At 41.2% G+C, this 24,025-nt stretch overlaps 2 protein-coding genes across 2 annotated transcripts in view; one reads left to right on the top strand and one right to left on the bottom strand.

Annotated features, from left to right (window-relative positions):
- The window catches only part of dclre1a (DNA cross-link repair 1A (PSO2 homolog, S. cerevisiae)), an 8,465-nt gene extending 1,874 nt beyond the window's left edge, over positions 1 to 6,591 (bottom strand). The window contains exons 1-8 of the mRNA XM_020083131.2: positions 5,854 to 6,591; positions 4,421 to 5,725; positions 4,213 to 4,346; positions 3,400 to 3,518; positions 3,142 to 3,285; positions 2,770 to 2,915; positions 1,149 to 1,303; positions 239 to 380 (exon numbers count right to left, since the gene is read on the bottom strand). Of these exons, the coding sequence (XP_019938690.2) occupies positions 239 to 380; positions 1,149 to 1,303; positions 2,770 to 2,915; positions 3,142 to 3,285; positions 3,400 to 3,518; positions 4,213 to 4,346; positions 4,421 to 5,725; positions 5,854 to 6,274 (2,566 nt within the window). The 5' untranslated portion in view covers positions 6,275 to 6,591. The remainder of the gene's footprint in view (positions 1 to 238; positions 381 to 1,148; positions 1,304 to 2,769; positions 2,916 to 3,141; positions 3,286 to 3,399; positions 3,519 to 4,212; positions 4,347 to 4,420; positions 5,726 to 5,853) is intronic.
- On the top strand, positions 5,108 to 24,025 carry nhlrc2 (NHL repeat containing 2). Its single transcript, XM_020083132.2, has 13 exons — positions 5,108 to 5,239; positions 6,726 to 6,959; positions 9,029 to 9,181; positions 13,039 to 13,088; positions 13,455 to 13,860; positions 14,444 to 14,565; positions 14,651 to 14,780; positions 16,838 to 16,931; positions 17,048 to 17,279; positions 18,807 to 18,929; positions 19,079 to 19,288; positions 19,481 to 19,685; positions 21,338 to 24,025. The coding sequence occupies exons 2-13, from the start codon at positions 6,797 to 6,799 to the stop codon at positions 21,598 to 21,600; spliced, it is 2,151 nt and encodes a 716-aa protein (XP_019938691.2). The 5' UTR covers positions 5,108 to 5,239; positions 6,726 to 6,796; the 3' UTR covers positions 21,601 to 24,025.

Here is a 24,025-nt window from a genome sequence, read left to right as displayed (position 1 = left end):
TGAAACAGCAAAGAGAGGGACTAACTAATTAAGAAATGTACTCTGGGCTATTCCACCTCATTCACTATTATTATTCTAAGCCTTGTAGCAGAGTCTACAGTGTTCTCTCTGACCGAACCAACCCTGAATAACCCCGCCTGTTCTGTCCCAATGGCCTCGGGTCGGATATACAGTACACACTCTCAGTTCTGACACATCATTTGACAAATGTTTTGTCAGGAAGAAGTTAAATGCGTACCATAAATGGAGATGTTGCCAGTGATCTGAGGCTGAATGTCTTCCACTGATTCCATCTGTTGGCTGAAGGTCCAGCCGGTGGGTTTAAAGGCCACCAGCCGATCGTACTGTTGTGAGAACCGCGCCAGGTGTTGCTGCAGTTTCTGTGGACAATAAGAACGTCATCACAGAACAGTTACTACCGGGAACAGCAGCCAATGTGTTTGTAGTTACAACGAAGCATCAGGATTTATTGCTTATTTACTAGAACAAACATTAAACTTAAAAAGTGGTTATAACTAACAGCTTCTCGTAGCTGTTATTCATGGAGGACTCGCTCCTCAGTAGATCTTAGTACAAACTGTAACTGCGTCCATTTGTCCCTTAGTCAGCCTTTGTGTGTACAGTGATGAGGTAATCATACCCAGACTGGAACTCATCTGTGGTTATACAGATAAGTCAGTTTAAGAGAGATGACGTGCTTCAGTCATAATAAGCATTTGCTAATCATTTTTACTCCTGTCCCACTTAATTGTGTATGACTAAAGCAAAGGCAGAAAAAAATACTGTCCAGAAATAATCAGACCTCGTTTTAACACAATACAAATTTAATAAAAGAGAACTGCAGACTATTTGGGAAATCATTGCAATACTAAAATAGCTTGCTCTATTCCCTCTTATCTATAAGTAGTTTTACTAAATGGAGCCGTTAAACTCATCTCACCCTGGGTGTTTATTATTGGAGTGTGTGGACTCATGCCATGAATACACAAAGAAACTGCCTGAGGGATACAAGTCGAATGTGATATATAATCCAATTGTTAAACTCTAACCACTGATGTTTGCTTAACATGCCACTAAAATAGAACTTCTTTTTACTCCCGAGGGCTCAGTGTCTGCTCTCAGATCTAAGATGTGACTGGTGCGCCTACGTTGCAGGAGAGCTGCATCATGGGCAGCACGTGGACTTGGGCAGCCTTCCAGTCGGTGGTGATCCGTTGTCTGACTTGCTCCGACTCCAGACAACACATGGTGTTGTATTTGTCTCTCGAGAGGCACACTTTGGACCCTAGGACTTCTGCCAGTGCTGCAAATCAAGCAGAACCAAGTCCATATAAGAAGCATAAATGTGGGAAATTCAACCGCCTCATTTTAAGACTCAGTGTGTAACTTGTGGTTAAAAATAGTTATTTTGATTCACAAAATCAATCAAGTTTTAATAAAATTGGTTCTGTACTTATTGCATGATCCAGCAAACAGACAAACAACAATGAAAACAGAAGCTCCTCAGCAGAGGTAAAAATAGACTGTCGGATGTCTCATTTAAAATAACCTGAATATACTGTGTTGTGTTTCCAGCCTTATGAAGTGTATAAATAATCTGGTGAATTAACATTGCAAAGTGGATCAGTACAGTCTTACAAACAATCCAATCAGCTGTTGTTTTTTTCCAGCAACAATTTCATGTGGAGCTTGTTGAAGGAGAGTTGATTACAGAATGAATCCATGCTGTTCACTCTGTGCGACGACGACATTAGTTTGAGAACTTCACTCCACCAGAAAGTGGATCAGACCATTATTCATACATGTCACTGGAGGACTGTTTGCCTCCAAAAAATGAGGACAACAGAGAGAGAGCGACATCTTTCTCTGAAAACACACTAATCCACGAATTCTCCAAACTCCAACTGACGACCTTTCAATAGAGGAAGGAGGTCAGGTAGTGATTTAAGGCTGCGGAAAAAATCCACTCATGCTATGATTGGTTTTAGAAACCAAGTTTACGGCTCTGGTAATGGCTCACGGTCATATCACCGTTCCCAGAATATATCAATAAATTATCTTTCAGTAATACAATTAGCCATCAAAAATGTCACCTATCACTCTGCCTAATTATCAGACTGACGTTGAATTATGCGCAAGATATAAAAACTCCCATCCCAAGAGAATATGTTGGATAATTACTTATTTGCCGTCTGACGATTCACAAAAAACATGCACTGAAAATGTAGCAGATGAGTTTCCATGATTTATAAAATGTTAAGAAAAGAGAACAGAACAACATACAACTGATATTTAGATTAAAAAAATTGTGCCATCACTTGAGCAATAAACATAAACACGCCTCAAGTCTGAATTAAATGTTATAAAAAGGTCAGTGTTTAAATATTTATCAATGATGGAACTGAAATTTAAGCTGCTTTATATATTTTAACACCTCGTTTGGATGAAAATATACTGCTTCTCTTTATTGTATAAACCTTTAAAAAAAAAAAAACTTAAGTAACTTAAATGAGGTGATCCAGCTGACAAGAATTCATCATAAATATCCTGACATGATTAAATATACAACATGCAAGCATTTCAACTTAAAGCAAAAACATTCCTCACTGACTTTACTTTCTATAAACTATCATCAGCTCAGACAAAGCCTGCAAAACTCTGTAGTTATACATCATGCCAAGCCTGCAGGCTTCTCCGAGTGGCTGACAAGCACTTAAAAAGCACAGTTATGACAAATGATGACTATTTGCATAAACTCCAAACACTCACCCAAAAAGACCTTCTCTTTCCCCACCGAGTAGGAGCCGCACACCACAAGTGTACGTGGGTTGAGCGTCACCAGTTCAAACGCTGTGTTGGCTGCAAAGCTGATGACCTCTTGCTGTCTGGGGAAGGTGTACTCAGGGCTGCAGTAGCTACAGGGAGAAGAGAGCTGACACTGAAAATCTGAGTCCGCTCCGGGCGCGTGCATCACTTTAACTTGTGAGTTAGAAACAGGGAAATCGTCCTCTGGGAGTGGTTGTTGCTGCAGGTTAATGTATGAGACAAGCTAATAATCCAAAAAGGCTGAGAGCAGTGCAGTACCACAACCACCCTGCTTTTGCTGCCCTTATATTCAATGTGTATGAGAGAGGTACGCACGTGGTGTCCAGGTAGAGCGTCTGCACTCTGCAGCTGAGTAACTCTGGGTAGGTTTCCATTGAGGGATCAGCTCTGAAGTCTCCAGTGTGGAGGATCGTCTGTCCATCAGGCAGGAAGAACAGCAGCATGGCAGCTCCTGGACAACTGAAAGACACAGTCACAGATGGGACGTGAATTAAGATGATGATGTTTGTTCTTTAAAGTACAAACTGAAGAAGCAACATACAGAGTTTCCCTTTTCTCTGCTAGACTACTCACTGGTTGGCTTCCAGGAGGATGACCTTGACCCCCTCCACAGTCACCTGGGTGTTCATAGGGAGAATGTGGATGTACTGCTCTGCCACCCTCAGCTTGCTTTTCACCAAGTTCCCTGTAATCTGACCAGAGGAGGCAGCTCTTAGTAAGATGCAAACAAATGTCTTATTTAAACATGAAACAGCCAATAAAGTCCAAATTATATTGTAGAATACTTCAATTCACTTTACTGCTTGATTCTTAATTTGGTTGCTGCATTTGCAAAGTGACAAAGAGCAAGGATGAGACCTGGACAAATTTTAATTTGATGGATATTCCGTTTTTTCTGCTCAAGTGCGTAAAAAACTCCCAAAAAGGACTTCAAATTTCAATAACCGCTAATATGGACACAGCAACTGGCGAATTGCTATTCATAGCTGCCGGCTGCAAGTGAAATTGTCATTACTCTCAGTAAATGCAGAGCAGTGAGATAACAAATGAATCCAGACTTAACTCTGTAGACTCGATGGAAAAGAGCAGACAGGGAGGCTTTTTAATGAGGTGCAAATAAATAGGATTTTTGAAGGAAACAACAAAAGGTTTGTAGCAGTTCAAAGTGAATATGGTTCACAGTATTTAAGGCCTTTGGAGACTGTTTTTCATTTACTGCATGGAAACAAAATGACCATTTATAAAGTTTCCTGTCCCGAAAAAACACTGTAAAGGACAAAGTTTTGTGCAGACACATTTATAAAATAGGTTATATCTTAAAGAAACTGAGTCCTACTGTAATTATATAATATTAGAGGTCCTTCATATTTTCAAAACAGGACTTACTCTGTTACAGTAGATTGGAACTGTTGCGTTCTTGGTCAACCCTCCATAGTGGTCTGAGTGGAAATGTGTTAGGAAGTAGGCAGCGATGCCCTCGATCTCCCCGTAATGAAAGGCGTCAATGACAAACTTTGTGCCTGAAGAAAATATTAAAACTACTTTAGATTAAACACACACACAAAAATGCTTCACCTTCAGATGAATCACCGACCTGGAATCTTCTTGTAGAAAGGACAGCGTGGTAATTCTACTTCTCCATCAGCATTTGTTCTGTTCCTTCTTCTCCATCCTCCCCTCCAACCTTTCCTCGCTTCTCCCTGAGCGCTCGCTGCACCACTGCTAACTACAGTCGCTGTCCCCTGTGAGGCATCAGTGGTTGTGTCAGCCTTACTTTTCTTCTGCCTCTCTCTCCTTTGTCGTCTCTGTCCCGAGTTCTCCCCAAGTGCCAGATTCGAGGCGGTGCTGTGCTCGCTCGGCGCACTTTGGACCTCTTTCTCTTTCTTTAGCGGTTTGAGGCCAAAAAACACTCCAATGTCCGTCTGCTTCAGAGAGGAGGCCTGAGCAGCTTTGCTCTGGGTCCTCTGCAGTGGCATGGTTTCAGATTTAAGTTCTTGACGAGAGTTTGCGTGAGGCTGCTCTGACTGAATACTCTCTTTTGAATCTTTGGAATACAGACTCTGTGAGCTCTGAAGAGTTTCTCTCAGGCGCTCTAAAACAACACTCTGTGGAGACTGAATGCTCGTACATGGACTGATGGGATTGGCAGCTTTACCACGACCTTCCCCTTTCCCAGTGGAATCAGCTAATGAGGTAACTGACTCCAGCTGGATGTTTGAGGACGACAGGCCTTCTTCGGACACATTATTGGTTTCCATGTTGTCTATGAACTGAGTGAGTTCATCTTCACTTGAAAAGCTGTCACCAAACAGTGTCAGCGAGTTTTCATCATTATCAAATGCGTCACTTTTGAAAAGGCTTTTTCTACACTCACTTTTATTGACTTCAGTCTGTGGAGGGAACTCTGACAGGGGTGAGTAGGAAATGGCCTCGTGTTCAGTTTCACTTTTTGGTAAAACTTCACAAGCTCCACTCTCTTCCTTCACCGGAGTGGATGATATCTCTGTTTTACTCTCTTGGGAAGCACTGATGGATTTGTGGCCTTTAGTCGAGGACGACCAGCCTTTCTTTTTCTTTAAATCATCTGGGCCAGGTGAGCGAAGACACAGAAGTCCATTTGTACGTTTAGACAGAGGCGTTCCAGTAATACTATTGTGAGGGGATGAGGCAGAAACACTGACAGCACTGTCCTGTGACGTCTCAAATTCAGAGCCATCCACATCATTATTCATCAGCCCGGGGAGATGACTGAGGCCGGTCTCCCCTCTAGTCTCGGCTTGCTGGGAAAGACTGAGAAGCGACGAGTCGCTATTTGCTCGACTATGGGCCAGAAGCGTGTGGTTAAATTTCTTGTAATGGTTTGGGATGGTAGAGGAGCACTGGAGACCATCTGGACATTCTGTATGAAGAGATAAAACATTTATATCAGCCATCATTCAAAATCAGAAAAGGCAATTTGACAAGACAGATATCGAATCTCATTTTAGATGTGTGTCTTTTAGAACGAAGGAGCACGGATGTCTGAACCTTTGCATTTGTCCCTGGGGGTGTCGAGGCACTCAGCAACGTGCCATCTTTGAGTCTGCACCACCAGGACTGAGAAGGGCATCTGACACATGGGGCAGAAGTGTCCAGAGGACGGTCCCTCAGCTGCACTGTCCGTCTGAACTGTCTCACAGGCAGGAGACAACACCGAGGACACAGTGAGGGTCTCTACACTGTCAACATCAACACATGTGCTAGATCCTGCTCGTCCATCTGTCCTGACTTTCTCAGTCCTCGTATGTGTCTCGACTGGGGGGGCAGTAGTGTTGTCTCTCTTGGAGGTTTTCCCGGTAGTGCATCTTCTTGTAGTTGTGGCTGCAGATGGTGGTTTCTGTGTCCTCTTTTTCTTCTGGAGAGGTTTATACTCCCAGATGTCATTTTCACACTCGTCCCTTTGAGACATGTGGAGATAAAGAGCCGGTCCTCCCTGATGTTGTTGCCCGGCGACCTCCTCAAATCCCCCGATGAGTTCGATAACATCCCGCGAGTTACTGAAAGCGACCGAAGCTACAGCGGATTAACAACAACGACCGATGAGTTCCTGGACAATGCGATGATAGAAGTTGGGGCTAAAACATATCATCATGTGAAAACCTTAGATAAACAGGCTCCTGTGTGCGAGCTGCTCCTGAGAGGACATGTTGACTCGCAGCTTCCTGCCGCCACTGGGCAGTTATGAATGTGGTAAAGACAAGTGAAGAAACACAGCAGCACTTTCCACACATCTAAAAAAAAAAAAAAAAAAAGAGTACATGATGTTAAACCTCCAATTAAACATTTTATAAAAGCCACAAGAGATTTTACTCGTAATTTATCTCCGTGAATAATTTTAAAAGTTTAAAAACGCTTTCTAGCATCGGCTGTATGAGTGGTACGAATCTGCGAGGTGCGTTTACCCGACGGGCTCGCTTGTGTTGTTGCCAACATGGCGTCCCGGTGCAGCCTCTCCGCTTTATTCGCCACCCAGAGTGAGCTGGAGATCAACCTGGACGAGGCTGAGACACCGCAGCAGCGAGAAGAGCTGGTGCTGCGGCACCTGAGGAGCTTAGACGAGAGAGAGGACCTGAAGATACCGGATTTCCAAACAGGTTAGAGCAGAGTTTTAGCATTTAGCTCGCTTAGCTTAGCACTGTCTTGAGTGTGTGTGTTGAGTGGAGTTGTCCACCTCAACGTGCCAGGACAGGACCCGGGGCTGGTGTTCCGGGTTCGCTTCAGAAGAATACTCAATTCTTTTGGCATTTAAATACTTTAAACAATCAAATATCACCGCTATCTATCGCCACCACAGTATCTCACACACACACACACACACACACACACACACACACACACACACAAACCTTAATGGGTCAATTATCTTTTTTAATCTGTGAGGGAGTTTACTTAAGTCTTTAAATGTCACGCTACTTTACTTTACTGCATTTTAGAGGGGACGGTTTGAACTTTCTACATTCGGTTAAGAATTTATATTAAACATTAAAGCTGATAAAAGTGTAAAAGATTAAACTAGTGGTGTTTTTTTTAACACTCACACTTGATATACTCAAGTTAAATATCTATCACTCATAACTTCAGGCCAATATTATTTTTTTTAAAAGAGGTGACACAGATATTTCATTAAAATGCTACTGACACACACTGTTAAATGTGTGTTTACAATCTGTTAGATAATATATAAGTTTACTTTTTTTGCTAATTTCATATTTAAATATTTTTGAAATATTTTGAATCCTGTGCTTTTACTTGTATGTGAGTTTTTCTAAATCAGGCATTGATACTTAAATATAAGTGATCTGTGAACCTCTTCTTCCACTGGCAACAAAGGCTAATTTCAAACAGAATTAAAAGCAGCAGCTTTACAGCAAGTGTATATAACACAAGACAGTAAAGTATCACTAAATGACAACATTTCATATAGATGTTTCCAAGTAATTCATAGTAGGAAGTCATTTCAGCATTCTGATTTACAGTAGAAGTTATACATTGTTGTTGGTGTGCTTTATAAATGCTGACTGCTTGAATCTGTTTGTATTTATGCTTTGTCCAGAGGCTGCATGTTGGCAGCATCTCATCACACCAGTAGGTGGGGCTGTACCGTAGTACATCAGACAGCCTAATAAACAGGGATTTGATTTTTGAAGTGCGTGGCATCCATAGGTTTAAAATGTGTATATTTCTTAATATATATTTTGAAGGGTTTTATTTGAGGTTATCTCACAGCAACATAACAGCAAAAAGGTGTCGCTTCCTTGATGATGTTGAATTCCAAATTTCCTAGAGCAGCCGTTCTACCTGTAAGTTTATACAACATGTTCATTTTCATCAGTGCCATCATTTCTTCTTCACGAACATTAGCCTAGTTGTTGACCACACAAATGAGAAAGGGTTTGTGAGATCATGTGATTGTGCAGTATCCTTTTTTTTTTTTTTTACACATTGAACACAACCAGATGAATTTGTAATCACTCCTCAAGAGAAAACTTTCAGACTTTGAAATAATGAGAGCAAGTTCTTCAGATACATGGTTTTAATGAATTGCAGTGTTTCTCAAGTTTCTGCACCTCTACTTTTGTCTTTCTCCTAACTCTCATTTTTTCCTTGCTCCTCTTGTCACCCCAGTTGCCCTCCTGCTCCTCTTCTTTGCCCTTTAATGTCTCGTCTCCTGCCTCCCTTGTTTTCTTCTGCATGGCCTCACACCAGCCTCCTAAAACACCACAATACTTCTCTCTCTGTCTTCTCATTTTGCCTCCCGTCTCTTCTCCTCTCCTCTTCTCTCATTATGTTGGCTCCCAACAGATGTAAAATTTGAAAGTAAGTGTTTTTCAAGCATGACTAATCATCAGACCCAATTTTCAATGAGGTATAAGTGTAAAAAAAACAAAAACTTGACACAATCTCCAATTCATTTATTTTTAGGTATTTCATAGCTGCATTAGCTGTGAATATTTCTAAGTTATTGCTGCAGTCCAACTTTTTTTTCTCATGACATGAACTCTTTGTCAGGCCTGAGACAGATATAACCCTCAAGAATCTTGCGACCGCAAGCGTTACCCTCCTAGGACGACTGCAATGGGCACTGTAAAGCATATGCCGACACTGTGACGAAATGTAATTAGTAAGATAACGGCATCCTTTTCCACTTTGTGATCTGCTCCAGGCTTGGAATGGCTGAACACAGAGGGGCCTCTGTCTTTGAACGCGAATCTGGCTGGCAAAGTGGTGCTGCTGGACTTCTTCACCTACTGCTGCATCAACTGCATGCACATCCTGCCTGATCTGCACCAGCTCGAGAAGAAACATTCTGTCGAAGGTATGGACTTTGCAACTTTATCATGTAAAGCAACAGGTAGCATGGGGATCCTGATCCTGAGCATGAAACACTCCTTCCACAAGCGTTTGTGTGTGTATCTGAAATTACACATAAAAAAACCACCCACAGTGTGAACAATTAATCTCATAATGAATCATAGGTCAGTGAATTTCAGATATAATATGTAGTATTTCTTCATTAAAATGTCTACAAACAACTTAATCTGTTATATCATTTGTTGACTTGTTTAACAACATTATTCAAAAAGATTTTTCAAACTCAGAGTAATCCCCAATTTTTTTCAAGGTATATGGACATTTCATATCTGTTGCCTTTTAATTGCATCTTATCTGCTTTACTCGTGGTTATGTCTGTTTGTTCTTTAACTTTTGGGGCAAACGTCGTATGACGCAGGAAAAACACACTGTTAGCTGTTTTTTTTGTATTAGTTACTCGTAATGGATCACGATTATCCATTGCCGTTTGCTGTGCATTTTGTCGACGAAGCTCAAAGCACAAAAGCAAAGGGGAACCAAGCAACCCAATAACATTATGGGTCAAGAAAGTGTGGTGAAGACAACTCCCATGATTCCACACTGCTTCACGACATCATCAAACTAAGTCTTTTCATTGTTTTGAATTGATTGTGTGATCCCTATAGCAGCTGAAATGACCTGTATACGTTTAAATACTTAAACTATGATCTGCATATAAATTCTGCTGTTACAAGGCGCGTTGGAAAGCTTGGTTGGTCCAGATGGCTTCTAAGCCATTTGTTCGAGGAAAGCTGGGGAACCTCATGTATGTCTTTTTAGTGAACATTTAGCAGATGCTTGTGTCATTTAGCGCATTTGTAACACTCATCATCAGAAACCTCGGAAATCGTGGTAAAATGCAACGGTCATATGTGAAGTTCAAACATATCCGACATGTCGGTTGACTCACTTTCATCTCAAAAAGACTTTCGCAGACTGAAATGAAGTTACAACACATTCTGCAACTCCACAGTAACGCTGTCAAACTCTATTAAACTATGGCACTAACGAACTGTGCCCTGTGTCTGTGAATTATTGGCTCCTGTCCAGTGTTTGTCAACCAATCAATACAGCATCTTAATGCTGTGAGTTACTTTAGGTTGGCCCTGCACATTGAATGTGGTGGAGGCTAAGAATAAAGATGATTAAAAAAAATAATAATAATAACATTTTTTAAAAAGTGTTATTTCCTGCTGAATTATTAAATGTGAAAAGATCTCTCTTAAACAGCAGTACTGTCCTGCCAGCAGAATTTTTAAAATATATTCCTTAAAGTCAGGTTCTCCAGATTTTGCAGGAAGCAGAATCCTGGCAGGCCTCACTGAAGGAAAACACAAATCCATTGGTGCCTTAAGCGTCATGCTGTGTCATGGGGCAGTTCACTGGGGCAGAAATGTAGTACATCAGCTTGTCCTCATCTGTTCTTAGAGTATGAAGGCCCTTATCTCAGCTGTGAAGAGACAGGGACTAAAAATATTTCCAAGCTGCAGTGTCAATGAGTACTGGTCCCATAATTATACGCTTTGTGTTGCCAACCCATGTGAAGCATAATCACATCCGAGTGACTTTGGTCCTTCAGGGGATCATCAGAGGAAGCTGTGCAGCTTGAGATTCGGTTTTGAGCCAGGTCGGGCCCAGAACACACTTTTTCATTGCTTTGCCACCACTAACATTATCATAGTTGCCTTATCTTTGGCACTGCTGTGGGTACATTCTGTATTCTGCTCTGGTCAATGAGGTGTGGGAGCCGCCCTGTCCAGTCACTCCCACAGTCCACTCCGCCACCCACCCATCGTCACTACAATCTGTGCTGGTACTGTAACTGCTTGGCACAGGCCATAAGTGACGACATCTACTGCAGGCTGTTTTGGGTTTGACTGTTTTTACTTCTGTCCTGGAAATGTGTAGTAGGTTTCATTTATGAAGGACTGAGGCCATTTGTTACCTCGGCCAAGGGAGCTTGTGTTTTTGCCCCTGTCCCTTTCCATGTTGGTAAAATGGGCCAAGAAACAACCTATTAAATGTTGGTGCAGGTCCAGGATTTCATTTTATTTTCCATAACATTGTGAGATAGTTTTGTTTTTTGACATTTTCACCAATTTCCCAGGGAATGGACAGAAAAGAGAAAAAAAAAAAAAAGAAAAAATAGTCATACCTATGGGACTGATGTCTAATGAGTGTGTGAATTTTGGTGCAGCTTGATTGAATTTAAGGGGTCTGTTGGTCCTTGGCAGAGGAATGCGCTCTACTGAGTCTAGTTTCTTATATTATAGTCTGAAATGTGATGTGCTGGTCCAAAAAAAGGTATTTTGAAATGTATGTTAAATTTCATGTTTTCACAAATAAATCATGCAATTTATATAATGGGAGTTTCACTAATTCTAATTAAAAAAACAGTTGAATTGTCTATTAGCATATTATTCTATTCAGCTTACACGAATATGAGGAAATTTGATATTTAACAGTTAATTTAAGTGTTTTCAGTCATTGTGTTCATTTTGTCATTTTAATGTATCGTGTGTGTGTACAACAAAAAACATTTAAAAATTGTGTGTCCTTACCTTCAAATACATCAGGATTTGTTTTATTTTCGGCAGTTTATTGGTTAACATCTATATACAGAATGAAGCTTTATCCTAATTGACATTAATGAGTTATAAGTATTTAACATTTATATATTTTATCTACATCTCCATCAGTTGTCAAGGCTTTGACATTTGTGTGACTTCACACACTCAGTATTGTCAAGTTTTTTTAACTGGGGAATGAAATGTGTACAAATGTGACTGCGTCTAAACAGAGTCTGACACTGTTTGAGAAACAGACACGAAGCATCTATATCTGCCATGTGCAGCCACTTCTGCCAATTTTAGCACCACAAAGGGGTCTGTTCAAACCGGGTTCACAAATATGTATTTTCCAGTTTTAGGCCATTGAGTTGCATAACAGCTGAACATCTGCTGGCCTTGTTAAAAAAGATATTATAACCAATTGCTCCCATTGTCTGGACGAGAAGTGTTTAATAGACTTTGATGACTACTGAGAAATGTAGATCATTCACAGCCTCAAGCCTCTTAATTGTTTCTAAGAACCTCGCTGAGACCTGGGGGGGGTAATCAACAATTTAACTAAGGAGGACTTTGTTGAACCCAAGCATCTCTTGTGCGTGTGTGTCAGGGGCGTCAGCTGCGCTGTAGAACATGCGGCGGGGCGTTGAGTTTATCCAATGTTGACTTCAATATTTTGCCCCCAGTTGCTTTTTGTTATTAATAAAATAAATACGCCTATTTTTGTTCCTTAGTTAAGAGAAGAACATCCAATTCATCCAGGCACAGCGTAAGATGCAGTATATGAGTATTCCTCCTCTGCAGGATGGACAGTTTACACTACACAATGTCACAAATACTGTAAATCTCAAATATTTCTTTTATTTCACAACTTGTAAGTACTCTAATATTTCCACTTTATGCTACTTCATTTCTGAGAGAATTGTTGTATTTTATACTCCATTACATTTATTGGACAGCTTTAGTTCCCTTTTTAAAATGAAGATTTCAAACAATAGATAACATGACGGTGGTTAAAAGAAAAACAAATATATATATACAGTATATAAAACTGTAAATTATGTATTTAGCGCCACCTGCATATAGAGCTTAATATAATAATTGGTAAAATTAGTTATTTTACTTTAAACTTTAACTATTCTATATCTGATGGTGTAAGAAAATTAAAATGAAGCTCAGAGCCCCCTGCAGTTTTGTTATATTTTGCTGTTTTTAATGTTTTCATTGTCTCCGTCTCTTTTAATCTCTCACGCAGATGGATTGGTTATTATTGGTGTGCACTCTGCCAAATTCCCAAATGAAAAGGTAATTGGTTTTCATTCATCCTTATCTCTTTACCAAAGGGAAAGCTTTTCAGGATGTGCCGTCTTTCTGCGTTTTCCTAATGACAAACTACCAACAAATGTGTGTAATTATTGGAAAGTTGAATTTAACTTTAAAGTTGAAAATCGATGTCTGATTCAAAAATAAACCATTGTCAACATAAGCCTTGGGCAAAAACGACAGTCAGCCAACCAAGTATGTTAACATCTTTCAGCTTTGGTCAAAAAAACATCATGATTTAATCATCAAGAAACTTAAATTTATTATTAATGGAACATTTTTAATGAATACATCACAGATTTAAAGATCTTTTAAAACATTCTTTGTTCCTCTCCAACCCTTTGGAAGGTCCTTGACAATGTTCGCAGCGCTGTCCTCCGCTATGACATCTGCCACCCGGTGGTGAACGACAGCGAGGCGCGGCTCTGGCACGACCTTGAGGTGTCCTGCTGGCCCACACTGGTCCTGCTCGGACCACGTGGCAACCTGCTTTTCTCCCTGGTGGGCGAAGGCCACCGTGACAGGCTGATGCTCTTCACTGACAGCGCCCTCCATTACTACGGGGAGCAGGGCCTGCTGAAGACCCACAAAGTGGGAATCAAGCTGTACAGAGACTCCCTGCCACCCAGCATCCTGTCTTTTCCTGGAAAGGTGTCTGTAGACAACAGCAAGAAACGACTCGCCATAGCTGACACTGGGCATCACCGGATTCTGGTGGTGTCCTCTACCGGACAGCTGTCACATGTCATAGGAGGTAAGAAGTGGGATGCCGGATGGTGATGAGTCTCTCCAGGTTGAAATAAATCCTTCTACCTTCACTCTGTGGGATTTTGAAATTAGGGAAGTATTTTGTTTGTTTTTCTTGCTTTTTAATAATTAGAATCTGTGAAGATTATACATCCAAATTCAAGCAATATTGATATTTTTAGGTTACTCTCATGCTTCAACAACCCTCAGAGGAGCCACATGGTTTCCTGTGTTGTTCCCAGACCAACAGAGAGGTTGGCATCAGCAGGGACGTGTACACGCTGGGAACTGGCTCTGATTGTGAACAAGATGAGGAGAAAAAAAGATGGATCCGTCTAGATTTTTGTGGATGGACCGCTTTCCTCTGCACACATGATATTTATGTTGGCATACAGATGAATTTTACAGAGTAGAGCTGAAGTTGCAGTTTAAGGAATCATTTTGAAACTTTCGCTTGATGTCAATGAGCTAAGGTTCAAAATGTTTAACTCAGATCACATCTTCTTCAGTTTTCAAAACTAACTGGACAAAGAGCTTTGATTCACAAAGTTGGTGAAAAAGTTGCCTGATGTTCATCACGTCTGTCACAGGGCCAGAAAGTGGGAGACGAGATGGCGACCTGTCTGAAGCCTCCTTTAATTCCCCTCAGGGTGTGGCCATTAAGGGAGACACGGTGTACGTAGCCGACACAGAGAACCATCTTATCCGAAAGGTAGTGACCTCCACTGTTTCCTAAAATAACTCTTATTATTATTTCTCTGTGACACACTCTGACTGTCTGTGTGTGTTTGTGTTAGATTGACCTGTTGGAGAGAAGAGTCATCACGATCGCTGGCACAGGAGTTCAAGGCACAGACAAAGAGGGTGGAGCCATGGGCCCTCAGCAGCCAATCAGCTCTCCTTGGGATGTGACTCTCGGTACTGCCGGTGAGTTGTGTGACCGCAGACCGGAACCTGAAGGGCGACATTTACAACATTTTATCATCTCTCCCCCTCTGTGCCTGCCCTTGCTTTCACCGTCTGTCACACAAAATCCCCTCTATGCTGCTGTTTGTATTGTCTCTGCGCTACAATCAATAACTCCAGAGATAGACATCAGCTCCGCCCCTCTCGCAGACTGCCTGGCCATTGTCGGCTGTCAGTACTTTTTGTAGGCCAGATTGAGGTGACTACATCTCACGCCCTTTTGAAAAGGCTTTGAATTCTGGCGTGATCACACACACGAGGGAGAATAAAACAAAAAAACAATATTAGATGCTTAATATTTTTACACATACACTCATATACACAAATTATATTCATATAATTCACTTTCTAAATACATCTTCTGCTTGAAGTGGATGTCCTGAGCTGGCAAATAAAAATCTCTAAAAAGCAGCGATTCATTAGTGATTCAGATGTTAATTACTCGTTTACAATTTCTCAACTAAGTCCTTCAGTTCTGAAACTTGATTGTGAATAGAATGGATAGCGCTTCACAAATCACTCTCGATGTTCAGGGATGCACAGAGGCGGAAAGTCAATTGAATGGTCTAATTAAGTTATTGGAAGATATTAATCTGTGGGGCCTCAAATGATGGGAGACAATAAGCCTCTTATTAACAAATTTCTCTTCTACTGAGTCATTTTCTCACAAGGTCTTTCATATTCTCATGAAGACTCTTGTGCAAAATCCTCCTCTAATGCCTCACTTTTATTATACATCCCAGTTCTTTTTTTTAATTAAAATAATGTTTAGCATTAATCAAAGTAGACTGTTTTAAACTGTAACTTCTGATCTGTCTCAGATTCTTTTAATGCTAGTGTTCTTCTGTTGTGAGCTTTCAGAGGGAATGTAAAAATGATCCACTCGTGTAAACGCCTTTCAGTCGCTGCAGTTTGCTGCTGCTAAATTTGGGAGAATTGTTTTGCATCTGCGGCATAATTTATTGATTTGGAATAATGAATAAATCTTGATTTAAAAAACAAAACAAAACGTCAGACATATGTATGGGACTGATGTCTGAGTGTGTACACTGTGGTGTATAGTTGAATTGACTTTAAGGAGACTGACATTGGCAGCGGTTTCTAGTTTAATCAGTTTTTCTTTCAGCATTCTTTCATGAGATTAACTTTGTTTATTCTTCAGTGTCTTTAAGTGTTTTTCAAGGTGTTGTCAGCAGCGGCACATCTCCAACCTTCCATGTGACGATGCTTGCTTTACGGAGTTTGGAGGATGGACACAGTTGTTTATTTGGCTTTGGGCAGAACTCTGCTCATCATCAGTTGGTGTTTCTTTAACACCATTGTTCAGCTGTTGCCTGAGAGGAAATAGGTCACATTTTCTGCACAGGCTGATGGATGATGTGCTGCTTTGAAACATCACATGCTGTGTGGACGTGGTGTTAGACCTTTAAACTCCGCTGACGTTGTCCCTGTTGAGAGGACACCCAAACACGTATTGCATATTCCACATTTATTCACATTGCACATAAATAATGGACCAAATCAAGAGGCCCCTGCACCTTTTGAACTATAAAGTGTCGGTGATGGCTGTCATCGAGTCAGGTGCCGCAGATTTCAAATGCTCCTGACAGTCGCCCAGATGTGAGCTGAGCTCTGCGCTGCATTAAAAATACAACTGAGATTCCGTGCGTCTGTCTGTAAGCGTCCATCATGATGGCAGCTCTGCTCAGTGTGTCTGAGGGGACATACGGGCTTTGTCAGACAGGGTGCTGTCATTCAAACCCGTTGGGCTGCAGCTCTCACTCATTTCTGGCACCAAACAATCAAAGAGGAAATTCAGATTTTTTTGGAACGGGGTAAAAAGTTACGAATGAAGAAAGGGCAACACCTGAAGGACGTTTTTTAGCTTTTGAACAAATATGAGTTAAGTGAAGTTGACTGGTAAACAGCCAAAAGCTCTAATGTTTCCTGTTTCTAAACTCACTGTGTGTTTTTGTTTTGTGTCTGTCAATGTATGTGCATTTCATTTGCATGCGTAGGCGGTGTGGAAGATAACGTGCTGTGGATCGCCATGGCAGGGACCCACCAGATCTGGGCTCTGTTTCTAGCAGATGGAAATCTGCCCAAAGGAAGGTGAGACCATCATGGCCACTTGGCAAAAGAAAACCTTTCAACCCCCCAAAAATTACATTTGACATAAGCATTGCCTACGACGATGATGTATTTCATTGCTTTGTCCACAAAAACAGTGTGTCGAAGGCGGGAACGTGCGTGCGATGGGCAGGCAGCGGCAGCGAGGAGAACCGGAACAACTCCTACCCCCACAAGGCAGGCTTTGCTCAGCCTTCAGGCCTGGCTCTGGCCCCGGAGGAGCCCAGGGGCTGCCTGTTCGTGGCCGACAGTGAAAGCAGCACCATCCGCACCCTCGCGTTGAAGGATGGAGGTGTCAAGCTGCTGGTCGGGGGAGAGCGAGACCCGATGGTGGGTTGACATGAATTCATTTATAACTTGATGGATGGATTGAAGACTTCTCTTTTTCTTCTGCTAGAAAACACATTTTCAGTGTCTCTCATACCTAGTTAGTGTATTTTTATTTTTAATCATTTTAGTGTATTTATTATTATCATTAAAGACAATACAGTGAACAGTGTCTTGAACAGAAGGTGGAGGAAATTAAAAGTCAATTCCCAAAGCAGAAATAAATAACGTCCCGCACAGTAATTTCAGTGATAACTTGTGTACTTGGCTCTGCCTCCACCCATTAACAGCAAACATGTAATTTAAAACTGCACATCAATCTGCCACAGCCACAGAAATGCTCATAACCACTTGTTTTCGGCACCATTTTAAATTTTTAATCGATATAAAGTATTGATTTAATGAAAGGGGGGGTGGAGACATCCTGGATCAGAGTGGGTTCCTGTGTTCCTAAGTCAGTTTACTATGGGTCATGCCTCTCTACACAATTTCATGGAGTTGATAAATAACAAACCTACAAAGCAAACATGGGTGAAAACATAACAAAGCCTCTCTTGTTTGTCGCTGAACCAAAGCCTGAAAAATAGTTTGTGTCTGTATCTTCACAGCAGCTCTGCAGTAGTGCTTCTGGAGTTATCCTGACACTATAGTGGATTTATCGGAAATTCCCTTTAGCTCTAAAGCGTGTAGTCCTCCATAAGAATGGGGAGTAATTAACTGGAGTCATATACAGTTTATTCAACATGGCAGGGAGCCAGTAACATACTCTGTGATCTACTGCCTGTAGCTGTTTCAGCTTTTCAACTGAGACATGGAAACATTAAACCTTTAAATAGGATTAAAATCGTAAATGTGCATCGGCCAGATACTTCACGTGCTGATGCATATAGTGCTGTTAAAAGTGCAGGACGAAGGGTGTCCCCTCAGATGCACATTCATTTGTAACGGGTTACACTCTTCTGTTTGTCATTTCACTGGCACTACATTTGCAGCTGTGAACAGTTATTGATCCGAGTGATGCAGCATAAAAAGCTATTATTTCCAATTCTTTCCAATTATAACAGATTGGTTGTTGATTGGCTGTAATGGTAATTTATCTGTTTCGGATCACATTTGCTCGAAACAATGTTGGATTAAAAACTGTTCATTTCATTTTTAATTGTCTCTTTCAGGAAAAATCTTTTTTTCCACATGATCTTCACCACTGTGATTTCACGTCTGATCTTTTGTTCTATTGTCTGCTGCCTCTGTTCTCTTATGAATTAATCAGAATTTGTATAGTGTGCTTCTCATAGAAACTGGTTGTTTCTATAACAGGCTTCAGTTTGTAGTTTGATGGTTAAAAAGACTTTTTGTCTGTCAAAAACAGAAATGGTTTCAATTTGGTTGGAGGCGGTTCTAAAATTTGACTCTGTTCTTTCACCCATGTTGACTCAAAACAAAGGGGTCACAAGTTACACTTAAGGCATTTGTACGTTTCTATCTCTTCTTTCCATCTCTCCTGACCATTTTTATCTTCTTTTGAACCAGAACCTCTTTGCTTTTGGGGATGTAGATGGGAAAGGGGTGGATGCCAAGCTGCAGCATCCACTCGGTGTGGCCTGGGCTCCTGAACAAAGCCTGCTCTATGTGGCCGACTCCTACAACCACAAGGTAACTGTTGCACGTCACATGGCTGCTGTTCAAAGCTAATTCAAGTTGTTGAGTGGCTGCACAAAGCGTTTCTCTTATTTTTGATCTGATACCATACAGTGATCATACAGGATTTTTATTTTTATTGCGTGTTTGGCTGTTTGATTCAGATCAAGGTGGTGGATCCAAAGACCAAGCAGTGTTGCACATTAGCGGGGACTGGAGAGGCTGGAGATGCTCTGGGCCCTGAATTTGACAAATCCTGCTTCAATGAACCTGGAGGAATCTGTGTTGGCGGTGAAGAGAAGCTTCTTTACGTCGCGGATACCAACAACCACCAAATCAAAATTCTGGACTTGTCCTCCAAGACTGTCTCACTGGTCAGACCCATGTCTGTGTGTTACAACCTTGAGAATGTGCTCATCATTTTGTACACGTGTGTGTGTGTGTCATTAATCTATCCTAAATGCCTTTGTACTAGAAGAGATTGGAGGTTAAATATAGAGACATGGTTAGTATCAATCGCTTTCTCCTTACTCCTCTTTAATCACCCCAATTTCTCTCCACTCCAGTTCCCCATATGCATGGACTACACAGACTCAGTACCTGCGCGACCTGCCAAAGCCCCCACACTGCCTAAATCAGCTGCCAGGAAAGCAATGCCACCGGTAGCGGTGTCTGTGGGCCAGACTCTTATCCTGTCGCTCACCCTGTCCCTTCCAGAAGGAACCAAACTCACTGAGGAGGCCCCCAGCTGCTGGGCTCTCTCAGCCGAGGGTGAGACAAAGTTCATTCATTGTTACAGATGTCATGTAAATGTTATAATCAGATTTACCCTACACATGAAAGTGAAAACCTCTTTACTGTGAGTTAATGCCTGCTGCACTGAGGATTTTCAAATCAGAGATGCAGGACCACACACTTGACATTTAAAGAACAGTTCCTTCCTCTCACGATGCACCACCTTACAGAATTTGCCATTTTGGTTTCTCTTGCTTGTTCGATATTTGTAACAAGCAGCGAGTGATTTTAGCCCAAAACAAACGCAACCAACCCGTGTTCTTTTCAAGCTACTTCCAAAAAAAGTGGAAGAATTTAATCACATGGACGGTCAGGAAATTATAGTGAAGACACAAAAGATCCACATTTCCACGCTTTTACGAAAGTGCACTTGTCTCAAACTCATGCTCAGCAAAGGAATGATTTAATCTTTGAATTATTGTTTTCAAAAAGTGTTCATTCGCCTGTTATTTCTCCCTGTGAGTGTAGCCATGTTCTCTTCATTTACAATGACCCTCTTCTATTCTTGATGGGAGCCTCTCAACCTCTCCTACAAGGCTTTATTTTGGTCTGCGATCCATGATTCTGTCAAAAATATAATGGAAGTGAATGATACTTAACCTTCGTGTCATTCTCACTGTGCAACAACCCACACCGGGGATTTACAGTTCTCAGCTGAGGCGTGGAGAGATCGGTCAGGGACTCTTTTTTTAATGCTCCATGAATAATATAATGATTTTACCTGCCACATACTGAGCAAAGGCTTCGTTCATCGCTCTCCATTTGTAATCAACAGCAGTCTGACCCCAGGATCAAGTGTGAGGTGATTTCAGATATTATGTTAGTGACGGTTGATGGTCCGTTCATTAGGTTTAGAACCAGAGTGTCTCCGTCATCCCGAGCGACGCAGCAGGCAGTCGGCGATATCAGCGAGCTATTTTTAGAACATTTCGATAAGACGACATGCCTTGGTTCACATAATTAGCTACCAGGCTATGTTACGTGATCCCCCGCTGTCCGACTGTATCCAGTCTAGACTTAATGCTGATCAGATCACAGCAGAGAATTTGAATGGATCAAGTTAGAAGCGCACACCAGATCTAAAGTGTTTTCAGTGGCTTTTCACAAATGGCTTCCATGGGACCTGACGTTGGGCACCAGCTTCGTTAATCACCGTCTCTCCAGCGTAATATTTTCTCACAGTTAATGTTCTTGATTCTTTCTTTTTGACTTTGACCCATCTTTCAGTGCCCGTGCCCGTGCCCCATTTTTTTCCAATGAGTATTCGTTGCTAAAAATATCTCTGAAAATTCATGTCCTCACCCTCACGTCATCTGATTCGCTGGGTTTTACGTGATTATATTTTAGCCGACTCTATTTAGCGGCAGTGTGTGATGCTCGAGCCAATCTAGTACGCAGGGTGCACCTCGCTCAGCAATAAATTCAGATGTGACACAGACATTATCATTCAGACACTTTGTGAATGAGCTGCATCCAGAATAAGGAGCAGTCTTGCTTTTTGTGAATCACCTGCCTTCAAGAACATTGGCTCACAGAGACGCAAATAAATGTCTCACCAAACAAATGATCCAGATTCGGTCAGACTACAGATTTTGTACCTTCATAATCCTGTTTCCTGTTTTTCACAGGTAACGAGTGGCTGCTTGACAATAAGGTGGTTACAGGCGACATATTGGATCTGTCGAGGCCCCTCTGCATCTCAACCAAACTTCCAGCTGTTGTTAAGGTCTCGACCGGCGAAGCAAGCCTCACTTTGGGTGTATGGGTGTACTACTGTATGGAGGCAGGTAAAGCCTGTATGATGAAAGCGGCCTCCTTCACTCAGCCTCTACAGATAAGTGCCAATCCCGGAGAGGAGGAGGTCACTGTGGCGTTAACTCATGCCTTCTAAAACTTCTCACTTTGTCCAAACAGCCGGTGAATCCACTTTTTAAAATGTCACTTTAACTTCTGATCAGGACTAAAACTAAAAGATTGTTTGTGACGGAGCCGTCACTTTTATCAAAAAATGCATTTCGTAAAAACCTGATTTTCTGCATTATTTCATTTCGGACTACTCCGAAGCTCTTTCTCCAAATTGTAATGCATCATCTCTGTAATGTTGTTTACTGTGTGTGACGGTTATTGATAGGAATGTAAATAGATTTATCCCTGGGCATTTTTAGTAAGGCTGAACAGCAAACCCAACAGCAGGCTAGAAAAGAACTTAATATATTTATGCAGCAAATTTCGTATTGGTTAATTTAAAGACAGAGGCCAGAAAACTGTCTCCATTCGAAATTTATATTTTTATAAAAGCAGAAGTTCATCTCAAAGCCACCTTGTGTATCAGAAACTATGTACCTCCAAAATAAAAGCCTTTTATATTTAATTGATGAGAAACTTTTGATGATCTAATCGGCAGGTGGTGAACGAGGTGTCAGATGGATGCACGGATAAACAAACTGTCATTTAACAATGATGTGGAGGATTTAAAGCTACTTAAGATGTTAAAAACAAAGTAAGAGCTGAAGCCTCTGATCAGCTTCACATTCTCACCTGAACCAGCAGATGGACGAGAAAGTCAAAGACACAAAATTAGCAGACGCCTTCTGTTTGAATTTTTAAAAAAGCCTTTTATGAGAGCTGATATGAAGAGACTGAGGTTTTGTTCTGCCATCCCTTTTGAATGCTAATGCAGAGATATGGCCGCTCTCTCGGAAATATATCGAAACCTTAATTTCAGTCCATGGAAAGAAGTATTAAGTTTTAAAGAAACTTCTTTTCAGAAATGAAACTTTATGAGAAGTCATCTATGCAGAGGATCACTTTTTGTTATTGTCATTAATATATTAAAGACGTCGAGCACCAGAGTATAAACTCAAATCTTTATTTTTTTTCTCTAAAATAATAGATGTATGTTGTGGCTTTAGTTCACAGTCCGTCAACGGGGCCTTCACATGCACCGATCAAACTCCTGTAAACATTTATGCAGCATGTGTCACCGCAGAGCGAGTAGTCTTGAGTTGTTTACAGTTCGTCTTCTCTTAAAGGCGACAGTCATAGCATTGTTCTGTGCATCCGCTCTCTCTGTGACTGATTATTCTTCTAATAAGGATTATTTATGACACAAGGAATTCGTTTCATTAAGACTGTAAAAATATTGTGGTTATGTAAGCCAATGAATGAAGTGCCTGTTTCCAATAAGGGAAAGTGACCTCGTGAACCGATGACACGGACTGACTTCTGCTCGCTGTGTGCACTGTGAAAACCGTATTAAGAAAAACAGTCTTATTGAAATCTGTATCTCTCTGTGCATCTATACAGTTAATTTCTCCTCCACAAAGGGAGCCTAATATGAAAGAGATGCTCTAATGACGCCACGCTGTAATACATCGTGTGCCTTGTTGTGTAACACAATATGATAATGTGGAAGTTGTCGTTTGTCATTTTCCCTTTATTGGTTTTCAAAGTTATTAGCTGTTGTCAGACAGGGGCCATCAGAGTGTTTTGATTGTCATCATGTCTCATGATTTAATTGTGCTTGTCTGACTTTATTTTTTTTTGTTATTCTTATTCGGTTTGGCTTTCTCGGCCGCAGTGCCTTGGAGAAGAGGTGTGAAGTGATGACACTTTGACTGTATCTGAAGCAATAACAATATATTTCTGTCATGGGAAAAGTTATTTATTTATTTTTCTGGCTGAGCGAGTTTCACCAGGGTTCTCTCTCTGCTCTCTGATCCCTCTGGAATTTGTTAATGAACAGTAATGAGCTTGAGCGGCTGCTGGTGTGCATTAAGTTCCTGATGGTGTTTACCAAGTCTCACTTGATTTCTTCTCACTGCACTCACATGCTTTTGTCTTGGAGGGTACCTTGTTAGTTAGTGCTGCTCTTCAGGATGCAGAAAAACAAATAAAACATTTTTATACCCCCTGGTTGTATGTCTGCAATGAGAAGAAGCTGAGGTTTCACACCATTCCTGAAAATTCCTCTCATACGCCTCCTTTGCAAATCAGGTCACTTGCCATAACCACAATACATTAATAAAAATGAAAGGCTGCAGCTCTGCCATGGGAGATTTTTATCAAAAGCTTTTCTAATGAGCTCAGCTCAATTCCCTAAATTGGCCACAGTGTGAGGTTACATGTGAGCTGACCCCGACTGACAGACTTCCTGTTTCACATCATGCACTAAATACCTGTCATTTGTCGCATTCCTTTTACCTGAAGCAGCACATTTTTCTCATGTTTGCAGATTTAAGGTAGTTTTGATGGTTTGACTAACTCACAGTCACCTGACATTTGGAAAAATAAAAGCACACTCCTGTACAGACATG

This window comes from Paralichthys olivaceus, chromosome 21 (genome assembly GCF_024713975.1).
Source record: "Paralichthys olivaceus isolate ysfri-2021 chromosome 21, ASM2471397v2, whole genome shotgun sequence".
NCBI lineage: Eukaryota > Metazoa > Chordata > Actinopteri > Pleuronectiformes > Paralichthyidae > Paralichthys > Paralichthys olivaceus.
This window is presented reverse-complemented; position numbering and strand designations above follow the sequence as displayed.